The sequence below is a fragment of the Saimiri boliviensis genome, chromosome 4 (genome assembly GCF_048565385.1).
Source record: "Saimiri boliviensis isolate mSaiBol1 chromosome 4, mSaiBol1.pri, whole genome shotgun sequence".
NCBI lineage: Eukaryota > Metazoa > Chordata > Mammalia > Primates > Cebidae > Saimiri > Saimiri boliviensis.
In genome coordinates this window covers 128,838,461-128,861,281 of record NC_133452.1, presented here as the reverse complement: position 1 = coordinate 128,861,281, position 22,821 = coordinate 128,838,461, and the positions used below count along the sequence as shown (strand labels likewise).

The 22,821-nt window shown below is 34.2% G+C and overlaps 1 protein-coding gene across 2 annotated transcripts in view; it reads left to right on the top strand.

Moving 5' to 3' along the window:
• The window catches only part of TINAG (tubulointerstitial nephritis antigen), a 105,715-nt gene that overhangs the window by 26,777 nt on the left and 56,117 nt on the right, over window positions 1-22,821 (top strand). For both annotated transcript variants that reach the window (XM_010337146.3, XM_003926380.4), the window contains 5 exons: window positions 9,397-9,520; window positions 13,458-13,608; window positions 17,478-17,658; window positions 19,082-19,127; window positions 22,238-22,361. In XM_010337146.3, the coding sequence (XP_010335448.3) occupies window positions 9,397-9,520; window positions 13,458-13,608; window positions 17,478-17,658; window positions 19,082-19,127; window positions 22,238-22,361 (626 nt within the window). The remainder of the gene's footprint in view (window positions 1-9,396; window positions 9,521-13,457; window positions 13,609-17,477; window positions 17,659-19,081; window positions 19,128-22,237; window positions 22,362-22,821) is intronic.

The window sequence follows — 22,821 nt, the reverse complement described above, 5'->3', positions numbered from 1 at the left end:
ACAAACTAAAATTACCTCAATTTTCCTAACATTCGTATACTTTACACTATTGTACTGGTTTTTCTCCTTTGATTTTTTAGAGGCATCATCATCTGCTAATAGGTACCTTGCACAAAGAAGTTTCTACCCACTTGTTATTACAAACCTCTTACTCTCAGAGCTGCAGTGTTATCACCCAGTGTGTGATGTTCCCCAGGCACATATATTTCCCAGTTGAGATGTCGATTGTATTCAAGGCCTGTTAACGAATGTTAAGGGCAGAGTGGTGATTCCAGGCTGCTGGAGTGTAAACTCTCCGCTCCCCAATGAACACATCTGGTCCTAGATGCCTGGAAACTCTCAGCATCTTTAGCAAGCAGGATCGTTGTTTGCTGTTGGATGAGTTATAAATGCATGAGTTTCTCTTTAAATGTTTAATGTACTTTGCTTTTCAGTGATAATCACCTGAGTTATTATTCTGATTCAAGTTCCAGTAGCAGGGCCCTCTAAATTATAACTATTATCAGAGAAGTTAATAACAGACATTTATTGAGTAGGTGTGTGTTAAAGTACTTAGCAGTTTCATACATGATTTCACTTAATTTCCCCAGCAGCATGATGTAGTGGATACTATGATTACTCACATTTTAAAGGCAGGCAAATTGAGATTGGGAAGTTAAGTCATGCTGAGATTGAGAGAGGTTATGAGCCACCCCAGAATTACTTTTATTGCATAGGCAGGACACATCTGAAAAATCTGTCCCCCTAAAAAGTTACTAGAGTTTCAGTAGAGTCAATAAGCATTGGCGAATTCAGGTTCGAAGTAGTAAAAAGACTTAATCTCTTAACCAAAGCTAGTTTTCTGAAATGTTCAGCTTTGATTATTTTTATGTCTCCCCTACAATAAGTAAGATCTTTAGAGATATGGCTCCAATTTGTGGTTTTGAGTGACCTAACTGTATGGTCAACTGAAAAAGAGTAATGTTTTTCTGTTTTATGTCTCATTTTTGTTCCTGTCCAGCAGGAAAAAAAATAATAGGCAGCAAGCATTATTTAAGAAAAAGGGACAGCCCTTTATAAGGTTTGCTTTTTCACTTGCTTTTATTGAGGGCCACAGTGGGCCACACACTCACTTATGTGTGTCTATATATTTCCTGAAAATTATTTCTAATATATCCTTTGTAAACTAATTTCTACAGCTTGGAATATTTTACGTTCTAGAGAAAATGAGTTACATTTCTTTCCCAAGTTTCCACTCACCATAGCAAAGAAAAAGAAATGTAATTCAAAATCATTTATTGGCTCCTGGGGATTTGTTTGCATAAAAATCACTGTGGTGATATTTAAATTAAAACTCTTAATTATGAATTGGGAAGAATTTAAATTACCTAGTGCTTTGAATTATTGTAATAAGTTACAACTCCTGGAATTGCCAAGTACTTCCAGGAAAGCAATAAGAAAAATTAAACTGAACCAATAAGAGTTCTATCACACTTAGCATATAAGTCAAGGAAATGCATCTTATTTCTAGGGCACAGTAGTTAAGGACTAAATGTATGAGTGTTAGAGATGTTTTAATATCTGGCCAGGTGAAAGAGAATCAGAAATAATAGCAAGTATTTCTAGGAAGAACTTCAAATATGAACTGAGTTGAACTGGAAGCTATAGGAAGCTGTAGCTACCATTTATTTCTATAGCTAGTTCTTAGCCTATTGATTAATTTAAAATAACCAATATGTGATATCAGACTACCTCCAAGTACAGTGACAATGAATTCCTTTTTGTGGGAATTCTTCTGGATAACTGGTTCCTGTGCCCCCCACCGATTTTTTCCAACTTTTAAAAAACTATTTTCAACATATATACTTTATGGAGAGCCAGGGTTAGGCAGTAGCCAACATATGATTTAAAGCATACTGAAAAATTTCTATGCACCTCTGTCCCCAAATATCTCCTTGGCCATATTGCTTAAATAACAGTTGGGATTTGGGAAATTATTATCTCTGGATGGGAAAGATGAGCCATGAGTCATCCTGAATTCTTGGGAAAGCTCTTTCCTTCCCTGGCTGCTTTTCTGGCTTCATTCCTTAGCTTAAGTCATTTTTCCCATAATGTGTCTACTGGCTCCTCCACTTACTGCCTCAGTCTCCTTCTGCACAAAATAACAATGGTGGTAGTGTCTAGCTCATAGGGTTGCATAAGTCCCATCAAATACTGGAGGAGAAATGCTTAGCACAGTACTTTAATATAGTAAAGTATTAAATGCTATTATATAATATAAAGTTGTTCTTTCTCCCTTGTATTGACCTTGGGAGAATAGCAGTGTTCTGAGATAAGTTAATGTTATAAGGACTAAGTTATTAAAACCTTCATTATTTGGAGCATTTCATTGGATAAAGAATGGTGTAGCCCCAGATTTATTGGCTCTGATAGAGTTTATATATTTCTGACAAACAGAGTTCTGTGATGCTCTCATGTCAAATCAAAATCAACTTTGTACCTGATTGTTTTGCCAGACAATGTTCAAGTGCTTCTGAATTCGGGAGATAGTGCCAGGAAGCTTCACTGTGTTACGCTTTCTTATAAATGTTAAAAATATTTTGAAAAAATACTCTTTTCACATAGAAATGTGAAAATTAAGAGTTAATTTGTATGCTTAACTCCATTAAAATTTGTTTCTTTAACAATTTTGAAATTATTTATTCCCCAAGGAGACAAATTAGGTTACTAAAGCTATTACCTGTAAGTATTTTGTCTAAGGCGGAACTATTTGGAAACGATTAAAATATTAAGAAGGCTAGTATGGCATTTAAAACCTGTTCGTATACTATATTATAGAATATCAGATTGATGTAAGTAAAACATTCTAAAATTGTTTGGGTCAATCTCATAGCTAACCAGGATGACATCTTTTCTCAGTCACCCAATATAGATGAATATACTGGCATTAGCTAACAATGAAAAATAATGTTATGCTTTCTATAGTTTGTTGGAAATTAAACTAATTATTTTATAATAAATCTTTTAAAGCTACCGATTTTTGAGATGAGAAATGGGAAATTTTTTAAAATCATCTGGGCACTTTATTCTTACACATAGCAGCTGGTTGACTAGATTTTTTTCTCTAGTCATTTGTTATAATACAAGGATTTTTTTCCTTTCAGAAATATGTTTCAATGACAGCCAAGTACTGAGGCAGGAGAAATACCTTTGAAAATCTCAAAGTGAATTTTCCAAGGTTAGTTTTTACTTTCATGGGATTTGATTTTTTTTTAAATTTTTTTAATTTTTTATTTTTTTGAGACAGAGTCTTGCTTTGGTCGCCCAGGCTGGAGTGCAGTGCTGCTATCTCTGCTCACTGCAACCTCCACCTCCTGAGTTCAAGCAGTTCTCCCTGCCTCAGCCTCCTGAGTAGCTGGGATTACAGGCACCCGCCACCAAGCCTGGCTAATCTCCATGTTTTTAGTAGAGATGTGGTTTTGCCATGTTGGCCAAGCTGTTCTCAAACTCCTGACCTCAGATGATTTGCCCGCTTTGGCCTTCCAAAGTGCTGGAATTATAGGTGTGAGCCATCGTACCCAGCTAGGATTTGAAATTTTTGTTCTAAGAATAACCCTGTCTGAAGAAATATCTCCTACTTGATTGCAGTACTGTATGTCACCCTTATAAAGAGAAGCCTCTCTAGAAACCAAAACATTGAGTATTAAAATGAAAAACACAGTTATAGAGTTATGTACTTTATATAATATTGAGCAATAATGATTATTTTCTTCACAAAATTGTTGTTTAGCTCCCACACACATGAACGTAAGGCAGATGGCATCAGGCTTCTGGAATACAGGAAGGCTGATGGTGCTGCAGAAGAGGGACGGGGCCAGATGCTATGTGGAGTCTGTGTTTGTATATGTTTCCTTCAGCTCATCTCAGAATTTTCTCATCCATGTAGGGAAAAGCTGAGGATAGAATAGGACGATAGTTCTTGCTGTCACTGAATTAAGAATTTTAAATTTCAAAGAGCATCAAACTGTCTTTCTTCTTACTATTTTCTGTCCCTCTCAGAATGGAACCACACACCCTTCGGTAAACTTTAGAAAATATACACCTGGCCTCACTCCTTATTCACCTGCAGTGTAGCAGAATGAATGTATCTCAAATCAGTTTTCAGGTTTCCAGTTTGATTTTTCTGCACTAGTCATAGTCTGATGTACAACACTGTGGTAAAATTGAGTGTGGCTTGAATAACACAGTAGGACCTAATTGACTATTGCAGAAGAAATCTTCACAAATAAATGTAAAAATTTATTAATTTATTCTCTATGAATAAATGTTTTAGGTTGTTAAAAAGTAGTTCCCTAAAGTGATTTGGTGTGTTCATAATACAGGCACCTACTGTCTGGTCTCCCCATGTCTGGGTCTGTGTCATCCTAAAGTATGTTTCATAAAACACTAGTTCATTGATCTGCTTCACAATAAAAATGATATAAAGTAAATAAACTAAAATAATATATTTTGCACTGGGCCAGATCCTAACCATTTAAAATCGTGAACATTATTACCATGTTTTAGAGCTCACATACACTAGCAGTTTATAAAAAATACTGAGTGAAGACAAAAATCTAATTTTCAAAACTGGTGTTTCTAAGAACTATTTTATTAACTCCCTTTGTAATTATGTATTAAAATGCCTCAGAACTAATGTTCTAAGGAACTCATTTACGGAAATATCACAGTTCATTCATTTTCAGATGCACATTTTTTTCACTTGTTACCACCTCTAAATTTGAGATGCTTTCTTAAATTTGATGATGTCTTAGGTTCAATGAAAATATGACATTGCCCTAGCCACTTTAAAGGCAAACATGTGTGCTGTTTTAGTTATGATTAGGCTCAGCTGAGAGTGACAAGAATTCAAAATGACAATTCCTTAAATAAGATAGGAACCAATTGCTCACCAGTAAATCTAGAAGTGGGTAGCCCTGAGCTGGCATTGTACTCTCTGGTGTTGGATACCCACACTTCTTTCTTCCTGTTGCTCCATCACCCAGCACCTTTATCTCCAAGGTCATATAATGGTTCAAGGGGACTGCTGTATGTCAATCTGTAATGCCTACTGAACAAACATGCCAGTAGTGTTTTTGCCAGCAGAAAAATACAAAAGATCAAGACAAAGGATTAAAAGTCAAGGGCCAGCTATCTCTTAAGGAAAGATCTCAGAAGCTGCCAAATGATACTTCTGTCTACCTTCCGTTAGGGTAGAGCTCAGTGATAGCAGCCTGGGTAGGGAGGTTGATGGGGGCGTGTGGGGTGGGGCTGGGAAACATGGTTACTTTTCTGAACCTGAATGTGCTAGATAAAAGTTCTATTCCTACGAAGAAAAGGCAGAACTGGGGATGAGCTAACACTACCTGCCGTAGGGCAGTCACCGTACATGTTGATCTTTACCGGAAAAAGATCGTTCAAAAATTAATCTATTACAAAAAACTAGAGACGTATTAAAGGATACCTCTTTTAAAGGCAAGACATAAAGACAAATATTGTTGAAGATGAGAAATTCATTTAGCCATTAGCAACTAGAAAATTAGCCCTTTCATCCCCGGTATCAAATAGTTCTGAAATCTCTTGGTATTCATGGTCCCTGAGCTTAGATTGTAAAGGTCATACCAGAATCACATTCTCTGTTGCTTCATTTGCTTCTCAGGTCACCATGAGCATCCAAGTTTAAGTGCGTAGGGGAAATACAACTAAAGATAGAGGGGCTGATTGATACAGGGGATATTATACAGACAGAGACTCAATTGTAAGAATGTCTAGAATTTATTGTGAGGTTCCTGAGAAAATTGATCAGTTTGTCTCCAGCTACTCTGTGATTGCATTTCTACCATGCTTTTAGAGATTTTAATTTAATTAAATGCAAAAGTTATACAGGTCTCCAGTGTGTGTCATATTTAATCCTCATTTTTTCCCACAGTACCTTTAATTTCTAATTTTTAAATGGAAATACTGAAACAGGAGACTATTCACATTGAACCTCAAATTTGGCTAATATTGATTTGAAAATATAATTAGATCCTGATTAAAACATTTTAAAACATTACAATGAAAAGAATTAAGCATGTCTATATGAAATTCATCTCTTAAAAATGAATTTCTATCTACTTAAGCCAGTGCCATTTCGGAATTTCTGTCACTATCAGCTGATCTTCTTGATTCTTTTGCTTTATTAACCAAAAAATATTGATTAAAAACAAATGTGTCAGTTTTTAAGGTCACATTTCTATTACCAGTTTCTAACAGCTGTTATTCTGTGATGCTTACATTTATTTATAAACTCTAAAACACTTAACAGAGGAAAACAGTATTTTTGAAATAATGAGATAGAAAATTTTCTGTGTTTTTATAATATCAGATTCGCTGATAACATGAGGTAAATAAAAAAAAAAATATGTATCTGCTGGGCCTCAAATCCTAGGAGCTTATTTTTAGGAAAAGCAGTAATAAATGTAAAAATCTTGAAAATCCAACAGATGAACTTCATAAATTGATCTGGATTAGTGGATTGGTAAATATGTTTTGAATAAAAATGTCGTTTTGTTTGCTGTTTCTCTATTGCCTTGTCTTAATGAGAAGGATTAGCCATTTTTTTTAATTTTTAAAGAAAAAATAATAAAAGCTACAAGTGCATGCCAGCATTATAATTTAACTTAATGTGACTATGGAGAAAAACATACTTTTACCTGATAGATACGTATTTTATTATTATTATTAAATATGTATTGACTATTTCCCATATGCGAAGCACTCTGGTAGGCTTTCAAATGTGGAGGTCAAATTCTAAATAACCAACCCTGCTGAATTAATTGTATTTAAAGTAATAGTTATATGTTCATTGTATCAATAGAGCAGAAGGAACATGTCCTAGCTTTGCCATTAAATTGAAATTTTAAAGTGATAAAATAACAACTGGTACTCCATCTATTTCTCTGAAAACACGAGGCAACCTAGTATTATAAATGCTTAAAGGCACACTGATAAATGAATAATATAAAATTGGAAGGTATGAGTTTTAAGATATGTATATTTCTGTCCCAGCTAGAAAGGTACCTTTCCAAAGTGCGTCTATATCTCTCAAATTATCTACCCAGAGCAATAAATATGTTTTGCCTCAACTCTAAGATTCTGCAATGCAGTTCATCTAATGGCATCAAAACTTCCATATCACTTGGTTTTCTATAATACTATCTTTCAAGTTATCATGCAACCACGTCACAATGATTTGCTTCATGTTTTTGGCATTTTCTTACATCATCTAAATAGTAGTAATGGAACTCAGGATATAGTAATTTTTTGATCAGGTGGTAATAGTTCCCTAAATCAAAACTGAACTCCCCTCTTAAAATACAAATTGATGGCCGGGCGCAGTGGCTCACGCCTGTAATCCCAGCACTTTGGGAGGCCAAGGCGGGTGGATCACGAGGTCAAGAGATCGAGACCATTCTGGTCAACATGGTGAAACCCCGTCTCTACTGAAAATATAAAAAAAAAAATTAGCTGGGCATGGTGGCGTGTGCCTGTAATCCCAGCTACTCCGGTGGCTGAGGCAGGAGAATTGCCTGAACCCAGGAGGCGGAGGTTGCAGTGAGCCTAGATCGCGCCATTGCACTCCAGTCTTGGTAATAAGAGCGAAACTCCGTCTCAAAAAATAAAATAAAATAAAATAAAATACAAATTGATAAATTATTTTGGATGAAACTCTTTTCAAGCAGACGTGTAAATTCTAAATGTTCGTTGTTTTGGTCTTGGAAACTATTATATACTTATACTAGAAGTACTTTTTTTTGCAAGATACCAAGCAGATCAATAATATGACTGGTTCAAGGCACAATCATAAAAGTTTTAAGTTGGTAAAATTTTATCTTTTACAGACATTTTACTTCTGCAAATTATCCATTTACTTTGATAAAGTAGGGAAACAATAGAAATGAAAGTTAAGAATTTTGAAACTTGGGTGTAGTCCTAGTCCAGTCTCATTTAGCTGAGGGACTTAACATGTCTTTTAACTGTTAAAAGTTAGTTTTCTCATTCATTAATAGAGCTAATAATATTTGTCCCTGATTATATTACATAGGAATATTAAGAACATGAAATAATCAGTATGAAAACATTAAATCACTTTCAAGACTTTAAAGAACTCTCAGAAATGATTGGTGTGTGTGTGTATGTGGGTGAGAACATGTATACGCAACTGATAAAAAATTAATAAATTGTTTATAAGCCTGATTATTTTTGAAAGTAAAAGTCATCTCTTTAGAAAAGTTTGGGAAATAACAGGTTATTGTGTTCTAGATTTTCTTTGAATGAAATGACCAGAACAAGTTTCATGCAATTTAATTGCCTTCTTGGAAAGATGGTGGCCAAAACTGACTTTGTCAGGGCTTTAACCTGGGCCCTTAAGACAGCATGGTTTTGCACAGTTGCTCTTAGACACTTTCTGAAGTCCTTTTTTTTTTTTTTTTTCCTGAGATGAAGTCTCACACTCTTACCCTGACCGGAAAGCAGTGGGGCAATCTTGGCTCACTGCAGCCTTCGCCTCCCAGGTTCAAGCGATTCTCTTGCCTTCTTGCGTCAGTCTTTCAGGTAGCTGGGGTTACACGTGCCCACCACCACACCTTGCTAATTTTTTGTTTGTTTGTTTGGATTTTTAGTAGAGATGAGTTTTCACCATGTTGGTGAGGCTGGTCTTGAACTCTTGACCTTGTGATCCACCCACCTCGGCCTCCCAAAGTCCTGGGATTACAGGTGTGAGCCACCATGCCTGGGCCTGAAGTCCTTTTTAGTATTCAAGAATTTTATAAATATTATTCCAGTGTTGATATCTGTGCTGCTGAAGTAAGCACAGATTTTATAAATATCCACCAATTCATCCCAGTTTTATTTCCTAATAGCTGGTGCAAAATTGATGTGGTCCTTGGGGCTCTATACACATATAATACATAATTGTCAGAAATGCACCCTTTCAAAATTAATTTCATCTCAGAATCACATACACTCTTTAAAATAGGAGAGAAAAGTAAACATTCTTTATGAGGACAGATTTGAAAAATACTATGTAGTCTTCCTACGGATGAGCAAAACTCTGATTCAAGGTGACAGAAACATTGGCTGATAGTATTGCACTGTGCAGTAACCCAGAAAAACCATTCTATTTATTGTTCTCATGACTTTGTATTAGATTATGAGTCCCCACATTGAATTGTCATTTTTAACCATAAAGTGAAATAGAAATCCCACATAGCTAGAGTTCATCTGGAAACTTGGATGTATTTTAAAAATAATTGTAACTTTATTAAAAGGCATGACATTTTCCTATTGAGATGTATTTGAGAAAATCTCATACATGTACCTCTTCTTTTTCTTTAGCCTTCTTTACCTGCAACAACTGATCTTCCAGAATTTTTTGTTGCTTCTTATAAATGGCCTGGATGGACTCATGGCCCATTGGATCAAAAAAATTGTGCTGCATCCTGGGCATTTTCCACTGCAAGTAATAAAGTCATTTTAATTCCTTCCTTATAAACTACCCCTTTTGGCTCTAGAGACTGAGAGAATAATTAAACAATTAGAATATTTAAATATTAGCATATGATCACATAAAATCTCATTGTGACTGAAGAAAGTAACCTAAGATTATATAAAAAATCCATTTTCCATCTAAAAGTTGTATTTTGGTTTTAGAGTGCAATTTTAAATAGAGTGAATCAAAAGAGTGACAAAGTAAAGTTGCTAAAATGCATTTGCCTATTCAGAGTTAAGGCCAGATAATAAAAAGAGGATTAAGGTTCTTCTTCATTCATATATTATTTATGATTCTAACATACATATAGATATACCCACATAAACCTCATTTTCTTTTTTCTTTATATAGTTTGCAAAACTGTAATTAATCTAATTTGGTATAAAGTAAGACTTTAAAACTAAATAATAATGGATCAAATGGATTTTATTTCATTTTAAATAAATATAAGCAAATATATAGGTTCTTACTCAAAAGTAATATAACTGATCTTCTAATCAGATTAGTTTCCAAATTAAGTCTGCTGTTACTCAAAAAGTATAAACAATGACTCTTTTATAGTTACTTTTATATAAGTTCACAAGTCCGGTAAATTAGTTACAGGCTAACCCTCAAATTTGGTCTCCAAAATTATCCTCAAAGGAGTGCTGAATATATTTCAGCAATTAAGTGAAAGCTAACATGATGATGATTGGCCGTCATTAAATTATTTTCATAAAACTAAGCTCTAGGTCTTGCAGGTAACTTTTAACAGTGCAAAAACAGTTTAAAGTCATGGAAGTATTGTGAATAAGCACACAGGCTCTTCGAGAAGAAGCCAGCTCTGAAAGGTAGCATATGCTGGGACAGAGAAATGCTGATATCTTTGTCTAAATATCATTGCTCCATGGTATCAATCAGACAATTCCAGAAATACCTTTGTTAGTGCCATAATGGTAGCCAAGCTCACCCCAAGTGGCTACATTTGTCAATTCACTGCCGCCCACACCCCCTCTCTGGCTGTCTTATGCTGTCCTTGATGTGTTAGGGACACACATGGAGACCTTACTAAGCCAAAATTTGTCTTTTGATAGTTAAGGCAAGATAATAAAAAGAAGATTAAGTTTGTTTCAGATGGGTGGAGAGAGATTTAATGTAATAAACCATCTGCCATTTTTTGTTCATGTGGTTAATGTGTTACACCTAGCAGGTGATCAATAAGAATTTTGTCTAAAATTTACATTATGCCAATATTTCTGAAGATTTCTAAAGAAAAATGTTAGTGAAATACTGAAAGCAACTTGCTAGGCTGGAGAATTTATTTTGGTGTCTCAGGTCACAACCCCACAGATAGCCTCGGCACTGTGCCAAGTCAGGACTGTTCCCCTTCCTAATTCATGGAACATCAGAGAGAAGTTTCCTTCTATGATTCCAGAGGACATAGTTTTGTATCCTGTGTATTCAGTATGATAAATTAGGGCCTTTTTTTTCTTAAAGTAAATTATAAAGCTCTAAAAAATTATGTTAGAAAGTATTAGTTACAAAAGAGGATTATCTCTCAGAGAAACTAAAAGCTATAAAATGGAATAAATAAGACTCTTGACAATGTGCACGTATATTTTAAAAAGTTATTAATGAAATCAAATTCAAGCTGTTTGTCAGAAGCTGAAGAGATAAAGGTGTTTGTTGTAGTGGGAGTAATACGTGTTACATACATTTGAAGACAATAAAATGCGCAGGGGAAAGAATGGAGCATGTCTCAGAGATAATGTCCAGTGAAAGTTTTTAAGAAGAGGGTGGGAAACAATTGGTTGAAATGAGTCATTCTTAAATCTTCTGACCTTTTCTAAATATTTCAAGTGAATTTTGACTAAACCACCACTGAAATTCAGAAATGTCGGTATAAGAGCAACTTATTGCATAACATTAGGATTTAAAACACTTATCCTTTAGATGAAATCTACTGATTCATGAGGCTGGGAGAGATTTTAAAGGTCACTCTTTTCAAGCCTGTAGTATTATAAAGGAGGCCCAAGTAAGTAAAGTGGCTTACCTGAAGCCAAAAGATGAGAAATATCAGAGATATCCCTGGAAACCAGGCTTCCAACTTTTGGGCTACTATTTTCTCTACACTATAAAAAGTATTTTCTAAATGAAAACACAGTGACACCAACATTTTTAAAAATTTTAATTTTATTCTAAATCTTTGTGCTGAATGTCAAAGCATCACAAAATTTCTCCTTTCTTTGATGAAATAGGGAATTATTTTCTTGACACTATCAGAAGTTGTATAATGCCATTTGCTCCTATGAAATATATCCTAGTACAATAGTAGACAGAAATCGACTAGGGAGTTGGAGGTTAAAAATTGAACACATATTGAACATCTAAAGAATGCTAGCAATTGCCCTACAGCATTGTAATATGCTGTAGTTACATTAAAACCATGTGTGTACAAATATACATATGTAAATGAATTAAATGAATTATTTTAGAAAATTTTAAATTAGCACCTTGAGGGATTTCAGTACACTGACAATTTTAATGAGAGAAGTACTGTAACTTTCACTAAGAAAAGTGAATGAATGGAAGAAAGGTTATTATTTTGTTGCCTTTAATTAAAAGTGAGTAGGAAACTAAGCACCAAGAACAAGACTGTACCAGATATTCAACAAAAATAAAGTCTGTACTGAAGTAGTACCCACTCCAATTTTTTCGTGATCTCATCACTCACATTAGTTTATTTTGGTCCCATGATCAAAATGATGACATGTGTAGGATTTTGCTATTGGTTGATTAGTTTCCCTGGTCTATTATTCTACGAAGGAAGAAGTGTCTCTCTTGTTTCTTGTTCATCATTGTAATTTCCAGTGCTACGATGCCTGTCAGCTAGTAGGTGTTTAATAAACATGTCGAGGAAAGGAATGAACCAATAACAATTGCAATTCTAGGGAATCATTTAAACAAAAGAAGTTTTTTTTAAAAAAAGTGTGTGTGTGTGTGTGTGTGTGTGTGTGTGTATAAAACTAATGATATGACTCATAACTATATTACTAGTTGTATATAGCATTACATATAATCAGTTACATATATAGCTATTTGATAGTATATATATAATTACATATATAGCTGTATGTGATAAATCATATTATATGTAACTAATATTAGTTAATAATAGTTACAACCATTAGTAATTGTAACTAAATAAATATATTCAGCTTGTTTTATATATAGATATAAATAAGCTGAATTCCATGTCTACTGAAACAAGATTAAGATAATAATTTTCATTTATGTTATGAGCACAAAAGTGTACAATGTAGCTTTTAGATATTGTAGAAAATAAATTCATATTAGTCTTGATTAGCTTAAGTATGGTCTTCTGGGTAGCTAAATTAGACACCAGTTTAAAAACAAAGGATTCAATTTTATTCTAATATATCAGATAACTGTGGATGAATTTCCAGTTAATATTTCTATGGTTAGTTTTCTTGATTACCGCAGTTCCAGTTTAGTTACACTCATTTAGAAAACATATATTGCCCATGAATACATGCAAGATACTGTTCTCGGTGCAGGAAATAGAAATATAAGGAAGTTACGGCTCTTGCCCTCCAAGAGTTTCCCTTGACAGATTCCTTGATGAGGAGTTCAGAAGTATATAGAACATCAAAGGAACAAGAAACCAGAAAAACCTTTGAAGTCAATAGGACAATGGAGTAATAGCAAAATAGGACAAAAATTATGACTGAAAGTATGACACAGTTCAACTGGTTGGAATCCATAAATATATTAATGCTATTTGGCTTTAATTATTAATTATACACAGTTTTAAAGACTAGCTTAGGGTTCAAACAAAAAGGATTATGTATGTTATTAGGAATGCCATGTACTATTTGAATGTTAATTGCTACTCTGTTTGGAACAGGTGTGGCTGCTGACAGAATAGCAATTCAGTCTAAGGGAAGATACACAGCCAATCTATCCCCTCAGAATTTGATCTCTTGCTGTGCCAAGAACCGTCATGGATGCAACAGTGGAAGCATCGATAGGGCTTGGTGGTACCTGAGAAAACGTGGGTAAATAGCTGCCTAACATGTGTTTCTAGGATTTTTATGAGTGGTACATTGTGTTAGAACAAGGGAAAGAACCTCGGTATTTTAACAAAAAAAAATTTAAATACACACACACACACACACACACACACACACACACACACACTACATCTATATGAATATAAATATGCTATTTAAATATACACTGTATTTGTTGTCTCTTGAAATTAGAAGCTATTAGAGACACTTCTTAAGAATGTATGCATTTCTAGCTAAATTAATATGAATTTTACTTTTGAAGATGCAAGTAAACATTTCTTGTTTCTCTGATCCAAGTGAGTCCCCACAGTCAGAATAAAGTAACTGGGGGTGCAGATCTCTCTGTCATGCTTTTCAGTTACCCAGGTTGATGAATAGATAATGCCAGGTAAAACTAGGCTGAACATAAGAAGAATAATGTAAAGAAATAATTTACAGTTCTTTTAATTCATCAGTATGGTTCATTAATCGTCTCCAAACCATTTGATGAAAAAAATGGGAGGTTACATTTCTGTAGTCTCATGTAGCCTGATACCCATATAACATCCTTGTGTCTGCTCTAAGAGCTGATCCACTAAAAAGCTGAATTATTTAGCTATGGAAGTTGCTGCTGATAAGGAGTGGTGTATATATGTACTGCTCACTTGCTCTTCATCATTCACTCAGTGCTCTGGGTCTGCTACAGGACCAGTTAGATGCTATAGAAGATAGTGGATATCATGTTTTGTTGGGTTGCAATAATTTGCTTTAAATCTTTTCATGTTTTGCCTAAAATGTGATGCTTTGAATGAACAACTTAGGCTGATACTTTCTGGTGTACTAGTGCTTGGTTGGTTTCTGTTTTGTATTATGACAAAAAATAAAAGCCCTTTAAGAGCTTAAAAATGTAAATTATCATTGAGACCCAACTAAATCTCATTGTATTGGACTGCTTGGGGTGCTGTAACAAAATTCCGTAGACTGAGTGACTTAAACAGCAAACACTGATGTTTTGGAGGCTGCAAAATCCAGGACCAGGTTGCTGGCTGATTAGGTTTTTGGTAAGGGCCCTCTTTCTGGCTTTCAGATGGACACCTTCTCGCAGTGTCCTCACATGATGAAAGAGAGCTCTGGTTTCTTCCTTTTCTTATAAAGGCACTAATGGCATCTTATGATGGCCCTACCCTCAAAACATCCTTTAAAGTGAATTATCTCTCAAAAGCCTACCACCAAATATCATTACATTGGGTATAAGTGCTTCAACATACAATTTTTTTCTTTCTTTTCTTTTCTTTTTTTTAATATTATACTTTAAGTTCTGAAGTACAGGTGCAGATTGTGCAGGATTGTTACATAGGTATACACATGCCATGGTGGTTTGCTGCCTCCATCCCCGCGTCATCTGCATTAGGTATTTCTACTAGTTTTATCCTTCCCCCATCCCTCCTCCCCCTGCTATCTCTCCCGTCGCTCTCCCATCCCCCAACAGGCCCTCATATGTGATGTTCCCCTCCCTGTGTCCATGTGTTCTTTTTATTCAACACCCACTTATGAGTGAGAACATGCAGTATTTGGTTTTCTGTTTTTGAGTCAGTTTGTTGAGAATGATGGTTTCCAGCTTCATCCATGTCCCTGCAAAGGACATGAACTCATCCTTTTTTAAGGCTGCATAGTATTCCATGCTGTATATGTGCCACATTTTCTTTATCCAGTCTATCGTTGATGGGCATGTGGGATGGTTCCAGGTCTTTCCTATTGTAAACAGTGCCCCAGTAAACATACATGTGCGTATGTCTTCATAATAGAACGATTTATGAGTATATACCCAGAAATAGAATTGCTGGGTCAAATGGTATTTCTATTTCTAGGTCCTTGAGGAATTGCCATACTGTCTTGCACAATGGTTGAACTAATTTATGCTTCCACCAACAGTGTAAAAGCATTCCTGTGTCTCCACATCCTCTCCAGCATCTGTTGATGCATGGAATGGCATCTCAAAGTGGTTTTGATTTGCATTTCTCCAATGACCAGTGGTAATGAGCTTTTTTTCATGTTTGTTGGCTGCCTAAATGTCTTCTTTTAACAAGTGCCTTTCATATCCTTTGCCCACTTTTTGATGGAGTTGTTTATTTTTTTCTTGTAACTTTGTTTAATTTCTTTGTAGATTCTGGATATTAGACCTTTGTCAGATGGGTAGATTACAAAAATTTTTCCCATTCTGTTGGTTGCTGGTTTACTCTAATGGTAGGTTCTGTTGCTGTGCAGAAGCTCATAAGTTTAATTACATCCCATTTGTCTATTTTGGCTTTTATTGACATTGCTTTTGATGTTTTAGTCATGAAGTCTTTACCTATGCCTATGTCTTAAATGGTATTGCCTAGATTTTCTTCTAGGGTTTTTATGATGTTAGGTCTTATATTTAAATCTTTAATCCATCTGGAGTTAATTTTTGTATAAGGTGTAAGGAAAGGGTCCAGCTTCAACTTTCTGCACATGACTAGCCAGTTTTCTCAACACCATTTATTAAACAGGGAATCCTTTCCCCATTGCTTGTTTTTGTCAGGTTTGTCAAAGATCACATGGTTGTAGAATGCAGCCTTACTTCCGAGGCCTCTGTTCTGTTCCATTGGTCTATATATCTGTTTTGGTGCCATTATCATGCTGTTTTGATTACTGTAGCCTTATAGTATAGTTCGAAGTCAGGTAACGTGATGCCTCTGGCTTTGTTTTGTTTTTGCTTAGGATTGTCTTGGCTATGTGGCCTCTTTTTCAGTTCCATATGAAGTTTAAAGTGGTTTTTTCCAGTTCTGTGAGAAAGGTCAATGGTAGCTTGATGGGGATAGCATTGAATCTATAAATTACTTTAGGCAGTATGGCCATTTTCATGGTGCTTTTTAAATTTACACAGTTCAGTCCACAGCACTCATCATTTAATACAAATGTAATGCATTTAATGCAATATATTTTAGGTTGTTTGAGTGTTTTCAATGGTTTTGCTTTTGTCATATTCTTTCCTCAGCTACTCATACTGTGTTGGACACTATTACATTTTCAAGAGCTAATCCTAGTGAATACTTCTATGGCCATTTCAGCACAGAATATTGACAATATCATTTCTATGATTTTATTTTCCTTCCATTTACCTTTTTATTCAATATTATTAAGTTGGAATCGGTGCTAAATAATTTGTACTTTGCTATGTTTAGTTTCGAAATCAGAAGTGAAAATCATTTTCTCTGTCTTTTAGATCATGCACACATCTGATAGTTTTCTACTTTATTAACTTTAAATATTATATTAATGTTATGCTGTTGCTCCCAAAGTATGAAGAACCACCGATATATAATAGTTTGTATTATGTGAGCATATCTATACCTTAATAAAAATATAAAAACATGAAAATAAAACAAAATAAAAACTTTAATGCTACAGCTTAAATAATTTTAATATCCCATCTAGGAATAGTCAGATTCATTTTCTTATTTATATTAAATTTAGCTCTTCCAAATCATAATTACATATACGGGTTGAGTGCTACTTCTCCTATTAGTATTACCACAGACTTAATATTGACAGCCATTTTTTATCTTCAGAAAATTCTATACTACAGATGCAATTATTTATTAAAAATTGATTGAAGCAAGATTTTAAAATTATAATGAAGAAATAGGGTAGGGAAGAGTGTAATGTCATTGAGCTTCTGTCACTGTTTTAGTCATTATTAGTTACTATAATCAGTCACTATTTTGAAAATTATGCATGTAAGTAATCAGAATAATTTATGAATGTTTAATTCAGTAAAATTATATATAAACACGATATTATGGCATTTTCCCAAATATTACCTTTGTTTCTTTTTTGCTTTTTCCTCATAGGCTGGTATCCCATGCATGCTATCCACTTTTCAAGGACCAAAATGCTACCAACAGTGGATGTGCCATGGCAAGCAGGTCTGATGGACGAGGAAAACGGCATGCCACAAAGCCGTGTCCCAACAACATAGAAAAATCGAACAGGATCTACCAATGTTCTCCTCCATACAGAGTCTCTTCCAGTGTAAGTCTAAATGCTAAGAATCAAGAATAGTTGACTTTCTCAAACATATGTAGCTCTGCTGTAACTACAACAATGTAAAACTATTATATTCTAAAATAAATATATTGTTTTCATGTATCATTTTTGATATTTTTAAGTACTTTCAGTTTTGGTATAATGTCTTATCTTTGTAATATTAGCAGTGTAAAAATTGACTTCGATTAAAAAAATGTCCAAGGAAATAGGGTTTTAAATTATGTTTCATAATATGTATATATAAATATATTTGAACTTGACAAGTAAAACTTAGTTAAACACTTTTCATTGACTTTTTTGGTGGAGTTAGCTCATTTTTTCAATCCTTTGCCTCACTCAACAAGATAATTTAAGAGGACCTGGGTCTAATAGGAAAAATACTCCTTTGGATTCTAGGTTGTCTGTTAAAAGCCTCGGCAAATTTACTTCATCATATCAGTGTTACCCAAGCCTTCTCATTTTTGGAATTTGCGAACCTCCAGTGCCTCCCAGTTGTCTCCAGAATACAATTCAGTATTTAACCGTGGCATACTGGCCCTTCATGAGTTGGTTTTGACTTACTGCTTTTGTTCACTCATGTCCTGCCAGCATCTGCCACTCTACTGGGACGTAGTTTTCCTTATATATAGAACTAGTCTTTGTTGCCTAGGTACACAATACTGTGTTATACTTTTCCACTTACCTAGGTGATAATTCCTCGGATGCAAATGGTTATTAAACCTTTCCATCTAGAATGCCAAACAAATGTTAAGGCCCAGGTGAAAACTTAATCTTCTCTGTGAAGTTTTCCTTGATTTCTAGGCAGAATTAATTTCCTTTTTTTGTTTGCAACCGTAACACTGTGCTTGTCTCTACAATTGATCTCATTATATAATAATGGAATTACTAGTGTCATTCAACCAAAATGTAAATACCTTGAGTATAGGTGCAGGGTTAATACTTGTTCCTGTCATAGTTTCTGGCATGTACTTTGTGCTCGGTGTGCACAGAATGAATGAATGAGTGCCCTGCCGCCCTAGAGGGCTGCATTATACATTTGGAGACATCATAGACATAATTGTAAAACTACTGTAACAACTAAACAATCATTTGGGATAGCTCTTGTGAGAAAAAGACTAGAGGTACTATTAATCTCCACTAATTAAATATTGTTTCAACTTACCTTATTTATTGTTTTAACCATAAAAAGTTAATGTATTTTCTCTCCACTACAAAGTTACTGTTTAGTGATAAATGTCATTGAAATAAATGAATGCTTCCTGTCTTTAACAATTTCATTAATGCAGCATAATAACGAGTTTTTCAAAGTACAATTGAGAGTGAATTGCAAACACTTAACATTGTACACCAATCAATAGGTTTAGTATGCTCTGATAATGATATTGCTCATTCATATTTTTCCATCCAGGAAACTGAGATAATGAAAGAAATCATGCAAAATGGGCCAGTTCAAGGTAAGCCTGGATGAAATATAGTTTTCTCTTATTCATTCTTTTAATAAGCAACATTACATTGAGCTCACGTAATAGGCGTTTAATAAAAGAAAGAAAATGTTCGCTTTTAGAGTATTCAAAAGTGTTCAACAGTTATAAAATTAGTGCAGTTTTGAGAGATATGCTTAACTATATCTTAATTAGCTGCCATTTTATTTTCAGAAGATAGAGTAATTTAAAAATTGAACGCTTAAATATTACATATTTGATGAATGTCTCCAAAGTCTTTCCAGAGTGATCATGGACCAACAGAAAGTCAAACATGAAATGCCAACTGATTAATTTGTAATGAAGCTTATTCAGTCATATTTAAGAATCATACATGCTGTTTTCTTGTCTTCAGTTTAAATGGATTACATAGTGGATTAAAACAAATTGAGGATTCATATTTTCCTTCTATTAGCTCAAAGTAAATAAAGTATACCAGTATAATTTTGCATTTTACAAAAGACTATTGAATTTGATCAATTTTGTAAATGTTTTATGTGGAGTAAACTAACAGTAAATAATAAAATAACACAGTTACTTATTGTACATTGCCTTTGATTTATATTATCTCTGATAATAATTTATTCTGCTTACCTGTTGAGTTTTATCTTGCACCAATGGCCTGGATAAGGGTAAATTCACAGGTTGTATTCCCTGTATAAACACTGGCTTGAAGTGCATGGAAAAATACATCCAATGAGGCCAAAAATGAAAATTTAGGTTGTGAATACTAAAGGGCCTGGAATATATTCTACTTTATTAATAAAGTGGAATAAAAAATAGGCCATAAATGTAAAAACATTTGGTGCATACTTAAGGAACTAGTGCCAATTTTAATTTTTCTGAACACTGATTTAATATTGGTTACATATATAGAGACAGGAATCATAAATGTTATAATTGTGTGGGATGAATTTTTATTGATCATTTTTGCCACTTGGCATTTATTGGAAACCATAGCTTACATAAACATGTCTTGAATTTAATTTTTAAAAATTGTGGGACATTACATAAAACCTGAAACAAATGAAGAGAAGTTTTCTGTTCCCCTTTACAGCTTTGTAAGCTGTGTATTTGTTGGTCATTTTAAGAGCGAGGGGAAAAATCTTTAATTTCAAGGCATGCTCCACTAAGTGGGGCTTGTGTGACAAATGTAAAGGCTCACAGGCATTCGAACTCAAGGTTACACTAAAAAAATCCCGACTTTGGCATTTGCTATTTAAATAACTGGGCAATTTACTTAACCTTTCAGGATCTTCAAGTCATTGTGTTATTGTTTCAAGCATTTTTTTTTTTTCCCTCTCTCCCTCTTTTTTTAAATCAGTCAAACAATTTTGAATTGTAATTCTTTCAAATCGAGAAGATGTAAGTACATTAGGTTTATTTTATGGCCATGTACTGAAATGCTCATAAATTTCAAAGAATGAATAAAAAATAAAGAATAACATTTAAAAGCAATAAAACAAAAATGCAAGTTATTCAACACCCAATTTACAAAGGTTTCTTGAGAACCTGTTTCCCACCCACCTAAGTCAGGAGCAAGAGATGAGCAACCACTAAGGCTCTCACTCATGTTAAAATTCTGTATCATGAGTTTGCTGTAATTTTCCAAAAGTAAAATTGCGTGATCATAACTTATATAGTCACATATTTGTGAATTTATCAAGTGGGTTTGGTATCAGAAACTGCAGAAAGAAGCCGTCTTTCAGGTAATTATAATGGCTTCTCATCCTTTTTCTTTAGTTGGCAGTGTTTTTCAGGAATAATGAATGTATTTTATTTATGATGCTTAGAGAAACGTTGAATCATAAGACCTAAGAGAGTGAATGGTTCTATAGAAAAGAAAAACCACTAGCAATATCTTTACATTTTTATAAATGGATAGAATGCTGGTTGACTCTTCTTGCTATCGATGTTACGGGATGGCCTGCTTGTTATTGTCTGGCCTTGCATACAGCATTTCCCCTGTCTCAGTACAAAAGAGTGTGAAAGTCAATAGAACCCTGAATGAATAACATTGTGTACATTCTTCTAAAATCTGTAGGATTAAAAATAAGCATACGGGATGGAAAGAGAACAAAAGCAGAGATCTGCATAGAGTATAGTTACATAAATTCTTAAAATCCTATAGGAATGTGTTTTAGAGTAGATAAGAAGTTCTAACCTTTTGTGACTATTTGCACAGCATCAGAAAAGGCATGGAACATTAAACAATGAAACAAAAAGTGGAACATTAGAAAAGTTATATTTAACTTTGGAGTGTAAGTTTTTGTTTTAAGGATCTGTCAAACACTAGTTACGTTAGTTCCTATTTTCTTTAAAATGCTTGTCTAATTAAGACAAGCATTTTACACAGTTATCAAGATATACATATCTAATCCCAACTAAAAATTTTTAAGTTCATATGTTCTAGAAGAGAAGTTTAAAGTTTTCATCCTGAATTGCCACAGCCCTTCCACAAAGCAGCACACAATAGAGAAATGAAGTAATCTAGGTGAGGGAAGGAAGGGCAGGTGTCTGTAAGTGTAAACTCTAGTTTTCCAAGTATACAGCATTGCTTATCTCTCCAGAGCTGGGAGGATGAAATCCTGTCAACGTTTTCTTTTGCCGGGAGTTTGCTTTTTTTTAATTCCAGCTCACCAAAGAAAGATTCATATTTACTTATGAGGATTAAGGACAATTGCTTTAAGCCCAGTTTGCTAGGCTCTGCTAGCTTAATTGGAGTTTTAAGAGGCTTGTGATAAAGCACAAGGTTAATGGAGAAATAGCAATCGCAGACCAAGTACAGTGTGCTTTTGCTGCAAGTGCTTAATTTTTGGTAGTAGAGTCTCTGCTGATTAGACTAGATGGTGTTTTAAAAGCATAATGCGTACTTAATAATTCTAAATAGTTAAAAGTTGTTTTTATAAGATAACAAAAGATATTTCAACTAATTAAATTAAGTAGGAAAGAAAATTAGGCTGAATTGCACAACCCCTTCTTAGATCCAACTCCTTGCAATTTACCCATTGATTGTTCTGTGAAATTTTCTGGTGGTTTTTTAACGATATTTTAATGTTGTGTTCTGTTGGATTTTATTTTAGCCATAATGAAAGTCCATGAGGATTTCTTCCATTATAAGACAGGAATATATAGACATGTTACCAGCACAAATAAAGAATCAGAAAAATTTCGAAAGCTTCAGACACATGCAGTCAAACTCACTGGGTAAGGCAATTAAAAAAATACTCCTGTAATGCTTTTGGAAAATGAAACTGAAAATAAGAATATGTAGTGTTCTAAAATGCTAGAATTCCTTTTGTAGGAGAGATTGTGATACAAACAAACGAAAAATGATCTAAACCTTGCTACTATTTAGTCATTATTTTAAAGTCCAGTGAAAGGCTAACTCTGCATTCTGGGGACAAAATGATCATTTTCTAGCGCTCACTTCTTGCCACTATGTCCTTAAGAATCTGTCCTAAGGGCAAGGAAAATATATTATTGAAATAACTTCTACATATGGTATAACCAAAGAAAGAGAGCAAATCCAAGTTGTATTATGGTTTGGGGAAATGGTTTTGAATAGAATTGCAAATAGCAAAGATTAAGCAGGAAGAGAAGTAAGGTCACCTATGATTCAATGGAAGGTTACTTTATGTGAGAACTGTAGAAATTAGATTGATCA